The following is a 13,245-nucleotide window of genomic DNA, read 5'->3' as shown; positions in this document are numbered from 1 at the left end:
AGATCAACTCTACCGATATCAGTGAAAAAGAAGTCATATATTTTACTTTTATTGTTTTACAAATCTGTCATTCCTATGATAAATCAGGATAATAACCTTATCGCTTAACTACACATTATTTGACACCTGCCTCAGATATAATTTTCTCCATGGCATGTTGACAGAGTCAACATGAATATCACTACTTCAGAGAAATGGCTTGGGTTGAGGAGGAAGCACTTTCCATACAGAGGGATCCTTCTCTGACCCATGGGAAATAGAGACACAAGGAAGGAACCTCTGATTATTCCATCTAGAAACTGTAACTTGGGTTTCTTGCGAAGCTAGAGATACCTGTACCATGCAAAAAATTATGGAAGTAATAATAGAATATTTCGCTAATCACGCTTATGTTTAGGACTCTCTTCTTAGGGTCTTGTCCCATTCTCCTATAAGTACCCCACAAGCTATTATCAGGAGAAATAGGTCAGACTCGACTGTGGTGCAATTTTCACGATCACCACCAGAGGGCGGGGCTTCCTTCAGATGCGGTTCCTCACTGTATTCAGGAGCTGGTTTCACTTGCCTACTTTGTAGCCACAAGACAGAATATTGCTGCTGTACAGAAAGGGGCTCTCAGTTTCTGAGTGATGAGCTTCTGTAACATCCAGATGGAGACTAGATTTATTAGACTGTTGTATTCCAGGGAACAAGGATCGTTTTCTTTTGCGAACATGCATTCTGCCACTCACTCAGTTCTTCTGATCATCTTAATATTCAGTAAGTAACATTTTATCCTACATGTTAATGATTTTTCATTTTTCTATGATTATAGGTAAGTTTTACATTACTTCCCTGGCTGAAAACTCTCCTCCTGTACATTTCTACTATAACAAAGTGATTCTCTTCCAGGAGGGACCAATGGTGACTCAGTAAACCAGACAGAAGGCCCAGTGACTGTCTCAGAGGGGGCTCTTATGACCCTGAACTGCACTTACCAGACTGCTGGTCTTACTCCCTATCTTTACTGGTACGTCCAGCATCTCAACAAAGCTCCTTCGACTCCTCCTGAAAGGCTCGGCCGAGAGACCCGAAGCCGAAGAGTGAAGGTTTTCAGGCCACTCTTGTTCAGAGTGACAGGTCCTTCCACCTGCAGAAACGGGCAGTGCAAGCATCAGACTCGGCTGTGTACTACTGTGCTCTGGGTGACACAGTGACACAGGGCTGCGGGGGAGCTGAGCACAAACCCAGAGTGCAGATGGGGCTCTGGCTGTGGGCAGCCCTGCAAGGGGGTGGCTCTTTCTGTCTTAGGTGTTTTATGCTAGCTGTGCTGTTGTTTATTTGCTAAGTCATATCCGACTCTTTTTCGACCCTGTGACTGCAGTGGGCTCTTCTGTCCATGGGATTTCCCAGGCAAGAAGACTGGAGTGGGTTGCCATTTCTTTCTCCTGGAAATTATTCCGACCCAGGAATGGTACCCATGTCTCCTGTTTGTCAGGCAGATTCTTTACCACTGAGCCACCTGGGAAGCCCCTGTTTTATGCCAGAGGCATCATCAAACAACTTCCAGCTCTGAAGCTCAGTGCCAAGAACCCTGCAATTCTTGGACTGGTCTATAGAGAGGAATCTGCCAGGAACAGTGAAAAGAGGAATCTCAATGGCCTTCTCCAGAAATGCCTGTTTTTAGCCCAGTCACATTTCTCCAGATGGCATAGAATTCCTGGAAGTGACATTAACTCTGTTCAATGACAGTTCAGTTGATTTATGCTGAAATATGTCACAACCTGTTGATGGAAACTCCAGGCACCTTGTTCATGGATGAATGTATGTCCTTGAAGCTGCTGTCTGAGTGTTATAATTCAGACCAGAATTGTGTGTCTTGCTGAGTTTCACCTGCAGACACTCCATCTTTAGTGACTGGGACCTTCACACTCTCTTCCCTTGACTTTTCCACCTCTTATGGTTGCTCAAGAAATGCTGCTGCTGTGAGTCCCATAAAGATGGTTTCCTGAAAAGATATTCCTTCTGTCAAGGGCCCTGTGGGCCAGAGCAGTCTAGTCAGTGAACCATTTTGTGCATGAGGTGTCTTGCTTTATATGTTGGTGACACAGCTCCACCCGCATCTTGTCATCATGGCAGCTCTTTACAGAATGCTGGGTCATGATCCCGATTCTGGTCTTGAGGATCTGTGCTGTGAGAAATTCTGGACATAAGCATGACCACGGAACCTGACATATTATCTTTATCAGTGTATTGAGGTCTCTGATCCTTTTGAAATGTGTCAAATTCAGTGACCAAGCAAACACTCAGTCCTGTTAGTGAAAAGAGGGCACATGGACTTTTGGTTGACCAGGGATTCTAAATTCTCGACATATTCAGCAATGTTCCCACAGCAGGAGGAGCAGAAAACAGAGAAATGTGTGGCTCTCACTGTAACTTGCAATGAATGAAACTCACCAAGAGAAATTCGTCCTGGCATTCTGGAGGTCTCTGAACCTCACCCTTCCTTTATCCTCTTGTATGATTCTGTGGGACTGACAGGTACAGATGAAGGTTTTGCAGAGCCTGAGTTTTCTCTGATTTCAGAGGCTCTTATTAAGAAAAAGAAAATGAAATTGCAGAGTCAAGTTTCTTGGGCCCAGGACACTAAGGAGATCGTGAAATACAAGCTGAATTAGCTTCATGGTAAACCCTCTTCATAAATTTTACCCTCCTCTTTAAGATCAAAGCATTATAACCCTCTTATTTTGACCTGATATTGGCAGATTAGAACCCCCCAGGACTCTTTCTGTCCCAGCACTTGATCTGTTATTAATATGAGTATTTTCAGCTCTATCACTTTTTAAATAACAGCTTTATAAAGATGATTCACATATCATCACCTTCAAGGTTTTAACTGTACAATCGAGTGGTTTGCATGTTCACAGAGTCGTGCAGTCATCAGTACTATCTGATTCCAGAACACCACCCCAGGAAGAAACTTGGTGCCCATTAGCAGTCACTCCCGTTCCCCGTTTCCCCCAAACAGTGGCATCCATGCCTCTGTTCTCTGTCTCTGTGGATGTGATGGCTCTGGGCGTTTCCTAGAGATAGGATCAGCTCGCATGTGACTGTTTGTACCTGTCTTCTTTCGCCTCGTGGCGTCTCTCCATGGCGTGTCTCCATATCCGCTCTTCTCTACGCCTTATGGTCACTTAATAGGCTGCTCTGTGATACCCCCTATTCTCCTTATCCATTCTTCACTTGAAGAACGATTGTTTGGGAAACATTTTGGTTATTTCCACTTTTTAGCTCTTATAAATAATGCTGGTATGAGCACTCACGTGCAGCAGCTCTATTGCTCTAAGTGAATGTACTTTCAGTTAGAGGTTTGACTTTTTGTGTTTTCATATTTGTTTCATTTCATTTTGCTTTATTTGGCACCAACATTTCGTTATGGATGTGAAATGAGTAAGTACAAGAGAAAACACTCTTTAAAATTATGCTTTCATGCTTACATGAGATATAATCATTCCAAGCTATACCTGCATTCATTCAGGAAAACTTTTTGAGCACATACTCATATGTGTCAGTCGTATGAATAAGTGTTGAGAATATAGTAGACCATGACCGAGTCTCCTGCTTCAGGATTGTATTGCTTTAAGACACCACACGTGTCTTAGAATAATGTTTCTTTCACAAATCATTTTATTCACTCACTGGGCTCTGTTTGTCCCCAGTATGTGATATTGGCAGATTTATGGGCAATGGGCTAAGCTTTTTAAATCCCTTTCCACCTCTTCAGGTGGATACTAGGAAACTTCCAATTTACAAATGACAAAATTGATGTATAGAGATGTTTGGTAACTTAATCGAGGTTACATAGCCAGTTAGGAGCAGAGCTTCAGTAGGACTGTCAATCATTCTGATGCGTGACTTAATATTCTTAAAAGCTAGTTGATAGAACCATTATGAGATCTGTTTTTTTTTTGTTGTTAAATACCATTGCATTCTTAGAATTTTCTAATTTTTGAAGTTTTCATTTGATGAAAAATAAGTTAATGCAATAATCAAAACTGTACTTTACTCAATGGGCAATCACAGGAGTCTGTATATATTCCTGAACACTGAGGCCAAAAAATTGCAGTCATTATTTTTTATGTCTTTGAACATAAAGTTGCTCAGATTCCCTTTGATTGAATAACCTGCTTATTCCAGGGCTAATAGCTGAGCCTCAGTAGCCATATTAAAGGGGACATACATTACAGGTCTTTGCCATGGAAATGAGGACTCTATTTTCAAATTAAAAAAAAAAAACCCTTCATGTGGTAAATATGTTTCCTCCTTGGGACTGTAAGACACAGCATTTTCTGTTCTGCTACATGTTCTGCTACAGTGTATATCTTATTAAAGCAAATCCTTTTTTTTAGACAATTAGTAAATATGGGTCTGGGCTTCCCTGGGGGCTCAGTGGTACAGAATCCACCTGCCAATGCAGAAGATCTTCTCCAGGATGAGTTCAACCCCCGGGTCGAGCAGATCCCCTGGAGAAGGATATAGCAACCCACCCCAGTATTCTGGTCTTGGAAATCCCATGGACGGAGGAGCCTGGTGGGTAACAGTTCATGGGGTTGCAAAGGGTCAGGCACAACTTAGTGACTAAACAGCAACAAATACGGGCATGATGAGGAAGTTTCTTTGATTTTTCTAAGCATATTGGTAATTTGTGACAAAACAGAAACTTTCAAAGGCAATTTTCTCGCGATAAAAGCTTAAAATCTAGTGCTTGCTTTAGTGGCTTCACGAATTTCTACGGTTTTCAAGTGAAAGCTACTTGATAAAGCTGAGAGGGAGGGTAAAAAGAATGCTGGTCCATCTTCATCTCTAGCATTAAGCAAAATGATTTACCAACAATTCTCCAGGTCAGAATACTGGAGTGGGTAGTCATGCCCTTCTCCAGGGGACCTTCCCAACCCAGGGATCAAACCCAGGTCTTCCACGTTGCAGGCGGATTCTTTACCAGCTGAGCCACCAGAGAAAGCCCTTATGAAGAACGATAACATTTAAAATTTTGATGACCTTGGTCTTAAATGTTCTCATGGACCTATGTCTAGAGCAGTGAGACAAAACTCCCAATATTTAAGATGTCAAAGAGTTCTAAGACTGTGATGCAAGCAACAGATGTCAATGGAGATTGAACTGTGCTGACATTTCGAACAGGATTTCTATTGCTTTTGATAATGCTTGGCTCCAGATTTGGGTATTTTTAGGGTTTTCCCTATCCTAATTTACACCACAATTAATGGGTGTGGTTTGGAAGAGTTGGGGGTGATTCAGAAATATTGAGTTTTAACAGAGGTTCTTATATTTAGGCACTGACTAAAATTATCTGAATTTACTTTTGTTTACACACATACATACATGTAAATTGTGATCACATACACATGTATTTCTCGCCCTGCTGCTATTTAACATGGCACACACTTGACAGATTTTGTGATGCAGAGGCAAGATATGAAATCGTTCATAGACAACAAAATATTTCGCAGGTAACTTTTACCAGATTCCATAGGAGGCAGAGACAAAGACAGAAGCGAAAAATTCTGCCTTTCTGTTGAGTGGAAACCCCATTGTTCCTTTTGATTCTCTGATCCAAAGGAGAATGAACTGAGTATGATCCCGTTTTACCACTGTTTATTTCTAGTCTGAGAGTGTTCTAATTCGACAAACTGATGTGCAGAAGTCTAGCATTTCCCTCCTAGGAAGGAAAGCTGTGACCCGACACAGACACACTGCCTTCCAGCTGCTGACTCAGTTTCCTGCGTGGGGCAGAGGCATCCCACAGCCCAGGAGCTCTGCCTGGACCTCTTGAGCACAGGGTCCAGAATTCAGATCTGGATCTGAAATGGAGCAGAGGACGCGTCACTGCAGGGAGGAGCTGCCCATGTGCTGGTTGCCAGTGCGCCGAGGTGGGCAGAGCCTCTGTCTGTCTTGGTGAGGGTGGCCACACACAGGACTCATGCCCTCTCTCAGTGCCAAGGTTGTGGGGGCACAGATCAGTGTTACCTGATGCATCTTGAAAGGCAGGGATAAGGAGCAATGGAATCGGGCACTAGGTCCTAAGCCACTTCATCCCCTATACCATCATGCTTGTAAGTAAAGGCTCTTTCTTGCAGGATCCAGCCTGACCCAGAAGGTAACTCAAGTCCAGTCTGCAATTTCTGTGGTGGAGAAGGAGGCTGCAACCTTGGACTGTGCATATGAAGCTAGTAGTTATGGTTATTATTTAAAAATCAGACATCACATTGAAAACTGGATTTCTAGCTTCTCTATAAAAATATCTAAGAGCACAACATCCTCTGGGGTAGAGGTCAAAAGTCATGTTTGATTGCATAATGCCTTTTAGACTCATTTTATGTTTAAAATCTATGCAGATTTACCATTCACGACTTGAATAGTCCAAAAATAAAATTTTAAATTATTAGTCATAATATAGAAGCTGATCCACAAAGCAAACAAATCTGAATTAACATCTCATGGAAACATACCTGTTTTTTTCCCTGTGATTTTTATCATCACAGCATGGATCCCAGTGTGAGAAATTTCAGTATAGTTTATTCATTAATTCTTGGTTTTCTGGTCAGCATTGGGGAAACATTAGTTGGCAAGACAGATGTGATGTCTGCTCTGATGGAGCTCATGTCCCAGGGGGCTGTATGGTCTCCAGTACAGGACAGTAGGCAGAAAGGACCTCACAGCACAGACTGTGTGACCTTAAGCAGGCCGTTCGCTCTGACTTTCTGCTTCCTCGTCTGTACAGTGTGAAGGTTAGTCATGAAGCTGCTGTTGAGTTAGTGTGAGTCGCGCAGTCGTGTGCAACTCTTTTGTGACCCTGTGGACTGTAGGCTGCCAGGCTCCTCTGTCCGTGGCCTTCCCCAGGCAGGACGACTCGAGTGGGTTGCCATGTTTTCCTCCAGGGGATCTTCCCGACCCAGGGACTGAACCTAGGTCTCCTGTATTGCAGACAGATATTTTTTCTGTCTGAGCCACCAGGGAAGTCCTTTCCAAAATTTAACTCACCTCACAGGACCACTTAGTTCACTATCCTTTTTGAGTTCCTAACACCCTCCCTTACTTAAGAAAGGACTATTAGATGTTGTAGAAGTTATCAAGGCGCTGCTCACATTGCTTCACAGTGTAATAAGAAGCCACGGGCGCAGGAAGAGAGTAGAGTGACATGGGAAGCCACCTGCCTTTAACACATCAGGAGCTGTTCTGCCTCCCTGGAGGGAGAGGGAGGAGGAAAAGAGACAGGCAGGCAGGAGGGGAGGACAGGCCCAGACTTTGCTCTTTCATCCTGGACACTTTTGTATACATTTGATATCACCCTTAATAAAAGGATGAATCGAAATTAGCTGGATTCACACCCTGTCATCTGCATCACAGCATCGCTTTTGAGGCACTCCTTAGCCTCTCTGTGCATCAGTGTCAAAATATGTAAAATGGCAATAATAGACCCTCCTTCATGCACTTAAGAATCAAAATCATCTATATATCTCTATCTGTTTAAAATCATTATAAAATTTTATATAAACACGCCTGCTTGTGTGTTTTATAGAAATAAAATTTTAAGCACAGGTACATACTATGGCATCGTGATACAGCAAGGATCACTCACTGATGACCATTATTAATATAAAAGGCAGAGTTTGTTCCAGTACCTACATCAATTTTCATTCATGTCATTTTTTTATAACACAAAGTTTCTCCTTATTTTTCAAGAAAGGAACCGAAGCTCAGTGAAAAGCTAGGGCCATGTTGGCACTGCTAGGAATCTCGCCTACAGGGTTTGGTAGCCCTGTGGTCAATGTTCCCATTCTCAGCAGCCCCTCCAGACAAGCCCCTGGTCCTGACAGAGAAGAGCAGGTGACTTATGCTCAACATAAAAGTGCCTTTCTCAGTGCCACGCAGGGCCACTTTAATTTCCCCGGCTATATAACTGAAGGTGTATTTTCCCCTATTTGTTGACAGATCAATGGAAAAATGCTGTAAGACATGATCAATAATCACTGCAGCCTTCAAACTGATTTGCTTTCAGCCTTGCACACAGTTTATGAACATTCAGCAAAGTTCCACATGTCAGGATAAAAGATAATGAAGAAATGTCACTTTTTAAGTAAAAAAAAAAAACCAATATACTGCTATTGGATAACTTGTGAGATACAAAATCTCTGTGTAAGTTAAGGAGAGAGCTTTTCCTGTTATTGTTTTAAGAGTATATAAACACTTTTCAGTATATCTGAAACTTGATTGAATGATGAATTAATTTTCCCTGAGATGATATGATCAATGGTAAAGAGGCTATTCTCATCCTGTCCCCAGTTTGAAGGCAGACTGCCGTTGGAGTGGAGTGAGTTTTTCACTTGCTCCAAGAAACTAGGAGAAAGTGTCAGCCCCTCCCAAGGCAGGAACCTCTCCCCACTCCTCTGCTCATGAGCAGGAATGTGGAGCCCCTTGGGTCAGTCGCTTCATCTCTGCTACAATTGGGCCCATTGCACAGAGTTTACCCTCTGCATCTCTGCAGGCTGAACTCCTGTCTGCAACTTTGGGACCAGAGTTTCTGTAAGGACAGTGGGCGACACAGAAGGAGAAAAGAGGTATATGTTTTATTTCTGAGCAGTCTAGGAGATGTGGCGTAAACACTGAATCATTTAAAAATTTATAGGCACAACTACAAAAATGCAGAATTTAATAGTTATAATGGTTTTAATATTCCTGGAGGATGTAGTCCCCAGGACTACAGGCAGGATTTAACAGGGGGGATGTCTGAACACCCACCAGAAGGTAAACACGGATTTCCTCCAAACAACCTAGAGTCTTGCACACTGGGTGTTGGACACGTGAGCACTGGGGCTTCAGCATGTTGATAAACAGGGCTTAGGAAGGGAGAGGGAGATGAAAAAAACAAAATGAAATCTGAACAGTGAAAGGAAAGTATCCAAGCAGGTTTTATTCCCCTGGTAGTAACTGTGTCAGCTCTCTACTCTTGGTCTGATCCCCCATTCCACATCTCTGAGTCCAGGCTGGTGGGACTACAGACAAGGCTGAGAATTTTTTTTTTTTTTAACCTGCTCCTCAGTCAACTGAAAGCAGTTTGAGATAGGAATCATGTCTGTTTTTGGTTTCCATGTTGTGGACAACTCTCTAAGTTTCCAGAATGAATGCTGGAGCCCAGGGATTCCTGAACATGCACAACAGTTTAAGAGCACCTCGGGGATCCGCTGAGCCAGAGTCCTGCCAGCTTGATAACTTGACTCAAGACACCAATTTTAGGGGGAACTTTGGTCCAGGGGCTAGGACTCTGCGCTCCCAATGCCGGGGGCCTGAGTTTGATCCTTGGTCAGGGAACTGGATCTCAGAAGCCGAAATTAAGACCCAGCACAGCCAAAAACAAAACAGAAGAACTCAGCAAACAGCGTGCATTTAAAAAATACCCTAATTTTAGAAAAACAGGTAATTTTCACTGTTGAGAAATTCTATGTCCATTAATAGGTATCATTTGAAGAAGATTGCTCTTGCGTTCAACTGACTTGGTCATTTCCATTTAGAAACATTTATTTTTGATTGGAAGATAATTGGAAAGCTACAGGTAAAAGGATGACACTAGAACCCTTCCCAACACCATACACAAAATAAACTCAAAATGGATTAACGACTTGAATGAAGCCAGAATCCATCAAACTCTTAGAGGAAAACATAGGCAGTACACTCTTTGACATACATCACAGCACAATCCCCTTTGACCCACCTCCTAGAGTATTGGAAATAAAAACAGAAATAAATAAATCGGACTTAATTCAACTAAGGTCACAGCATTGATCCTGGGCTGACAGCACTGCCCAAAGAGCCCATGTAAGGCAACCTCCCAGCTGTCTGCAGCAGCAGTGTTCCCACGCCTTAGAATGGTGTATGTCAGCAAACAGCAATGCTTGACTTCTTACCATAATACAGTCTTACTTTGCATAAGGTAAACCCAACCCTAGAGAAAACAAGGTATGAAATGACCACGTTAAATCTTCTGCTGGGTTCACTTCACTGGCACAAATAATCGCACAGGAAACCAGACAAATGGGCCGACAGACACTGAGCAAACAGTTCTTTCCATAGAGATTCCTGAGTCCTTAATAAAGCAAATAAACAGAAGACAGACAAACACCACGTAGACATGCCTCTGGAATGAAGAGTGCCTGGCTAATACATTAAGCATCTAAACTTGCATTCTTTCATTTTATGCATGTACACCATGTGATTCATGTCAAGTATGAAAACAATACAGTATGTAAAGTAAAATAAAAAAAAAAAAAAAAAAAAAAAAATACTTAGTTGAGTTAAAACAACTATGTGACAAGAAGTAAAACAATAGTGATTGTGTTTCAAGAACCAAGGTACCTAAGTAAGGTCACCTGTCCCTCATGAGGCTAAAGGTGTAAGGTTGCTGTCATCTAAGGATGGCCCAACTCCCCTCCACTCCGCCCCCCAACCCCTGCTTTGTATCTCTCTCTCTCTCTTTTGTCAACATTCCTCCTCTCCTGTACAGAAGTCCACAATTTTTAGGTATTTCAGGATTTTTGTTCTCCTATTCGGTCTCAATTCTACAATGAGACAGCTGCACTATTTTTGGTAAATCCCTCATGCACTGGTGCCTGGAAGCTGCCTCCATCAAGTAAGCTGTGCTATGTTAGTGCTCATCTCATCTGTTTTCCTTATCTCTGTGCTCCCTATGTTCAAGGTCCAAAAATAGTTTTCCAATTGGGAGATCAACTCTACCATTATCAGTGAAAAAGAAATCACGTATTTTACTTTTATTGTGTTTTACAAATCAGTCATTCCATGATTAATCAGGAAAATAACCTTAGCATTTAACTACACATTATTTGACACCTGCCTTAGATAAAATTTTCTCCATGGCATGTTGACAGAGTCAACATGAATATAACTACTTCAGAGAGATGACTTGGGGAGAGGAAGGAGCATTTTCCATACAGAGGGATCCTTCTCTACCCGTGGGATTGAGACATGTGCAAGGAAGGAACTTCTAACTATTCCATCTAGAAACTGTAACTGGGGTTTCTTGCAAAGCTAGAAATACCTGTACCATGCAAAAAATTATGGAAGTAATAATAGACTATTCCCCAAGCACGCTTATATTTAGGACTCTCTTCTTAGGGTCCTGTCCCATTCTCCTGTATGTAATCCCACAAACTATTATCAGGAGGAACAGGTCAGACTAGACTTTAGTGCAATTTTCACGATCACCACCAGAGGGCGGGGCTTCCTTCAGATGCGGTTCCTCACTGTAGTCAGGAGCTGGTTTCACTTGACTACTTTGTAGCCAGAAGACAGAATATTCTTGCAGTATAGAAAGCGGCTCTCAGTTTCTGAGTGAGGAGTTTCTGTAACATCCAGATGGAGACTAGATTTGTTAGACTGATGTATTCCAGGGAACAAGGATCGTTTTCTTTTGTGAACATGCATCCTGTCACTCACTCAGTTCTTCTGATCATCTTAGTATTAGGTAAGTAACATTTTATCCTAAATGTTAATGATTTTTCACTTTCTTATAATTATGGGTAAGTTTTATTTTTCTTATCTGACTGAAAACTCCTCTCCTGTACATTTCTATGATAACAAAGTGATTTTCTTGTAGGAGGGACCAATGGTGACTCAGTGAACCAGACGGAAGGCCCAGTGACTGTCTCAGAGGGGGCTCTCATGACCCTGAACTGCACTTACCAGACTGCTGGTCTTACTCCCTATCTTTACTGGTACGTCCAGCATCTCAACAAAGCTCCTCAACTCCTCCTGAAGGGCTTAACAGCAGACAAGAAGGTAGAGCATGAAGGTTTTCAGGCCACTCTTGTTCAGAGTGACAGGTCCTTCCACCTGCAGAAACGGGCAGTGCAAGCATCAGACTCGGCTGTGTACTACTGTGCTCTGAGTGACACAGTGACACAGGGCTGCGGGGGAGCTGAGCACAAACCCAGAGTGCAGATGGGGCTCTGGCTGTGGGCAGCCCTGCAAGGGGTGTTGTTTCTCTCTCCAGAGGTACTGTCAAAGCACTTCCAGCTCTGATACTCAGAACCAAGGACATTGGAATTCTTGGATTGCCCTACGGAGAAATATGTGGCAGGACAGTGTAAAGAGGAACCTAAGCGCTTTTCTCCCGTAATGCCTGGTTTCAGCCTATCCACATTTCCCCAGATGGCATAAATCCCTTAAAATGACATTAACTCTTCAATGACAATTCAGATTATATATGCTGAAATATTTCACAATGTGTTAAGGAAAATTCCAGGGCACATTGTTGGTGGATGACTGTGTGACCTTGAGGCTGGTCTCTGGTTTTTGAAATTCAGGCCATGATTGTGTATCCTGCTGAGTTTCACCTGCAGACACTCCATCTTCAGTGACTGGAGCTTTATTCTCTTTCCTTGACTTTTCCATTGCTTCTGGTTGCTCCAGAAATGCTGCTGCCTAAGTAAGTTCCAGGAGGAGAGTTTCTGACAAGATGTTCCTTCTGTCAATGGCCCTGCGGCTCAGAGCAGCCCACTTTAAATATCGCAGGCGTTGTGTCTATTGTTTGTATTCAAACTAGGTACAGGATAGTCTCTTTCTTAGTAACCTCATCTCATCGAAATGAATCCCAAACAATGTTCAAATTACCATACAGTTGTACTCATTTCACATGTTAGCAAGATTATGCTCAAAATCCTTCAAGCTAGGCGTCAGCAGTACATGAACCAAGAATTTCTGTTGTAGAAGCTGGGTTTAGAAAAGGCAGAGGAACCAGAGCAGATCCAATATCTGCTGGATCACAGAAAAAGTAATGGGATTTTAAAAATCTACTTCCGCTTCACTGACTACATTAAAGCCTTTGACTGTGTGGATCACAATAAACTGTGGAAAATTCTTAAAGAGATGGGGATACCCAAGAAACCTGTATGAAGGACAAGAAGTAACAGTTAGTGCTGGACATGGAACAATGGACTGGTTCAAAATTGGGAAGGGAATACATCAAGGCTATATATTGTCACCCTGCTTATTTAACTTATATGTGGAGTACATCATGTGAAATGCAGGGCTGGATGACTCATAAGCTGGAATCAAGATTGCCAGGAGAAATATCAACAACCTCAATGGTATGTAGATGATTCCACTCTGATGGCAGAAAGTGAAAATAAACTAAAGAACCTCTTGATGCAGGTGAAAGAGGAGATTGCAAAAGCT

General features: G+C 42.4%; 1 pseudogene and 1 gene segment (V, D, J or C); both read left to right on the top strand.

The window, feature by feature from the left end:
- Positions 1-566: 566 nt before the first annotated feature.
- LOC108634636 lies at positions 567-1,327 on the top strand (annotated as a pseudogene).
- A 10,076-nt stretch (positions 1,328-11,403) lies between these two features.
- On the top strand, positions 11,404-12,090 carry LOC108634635. The segment is given in 2 exon segments: positions 11,404-11,533; positions 11,666-12,090. Coding segments are annotated over 2 exon segments (534 nt in total).
- The last annotated feature ends 1,155 nt before the right edge of the window (positions 12,091-13,245 follow it).

This window comes from Capra hircus, unplaced genomic scaffold (assembly GCF_001704415.2).
Source record: "Capra hircus breed San Clemente unplaced genomic scaffold, ASM170441v1, whole genome shotgun sequence".
Lineage (NCBI taxonomy): Eukaryota > Metazoa > Chordata > Mammalia > Artiodactyla > Bovidae > Capra > Capra hircus.
The sequence above is the reverse complement of the archived record's forward strand: the minus strand, read 5'-3'. Positions and strand labels throughout refer to the sequence as shown.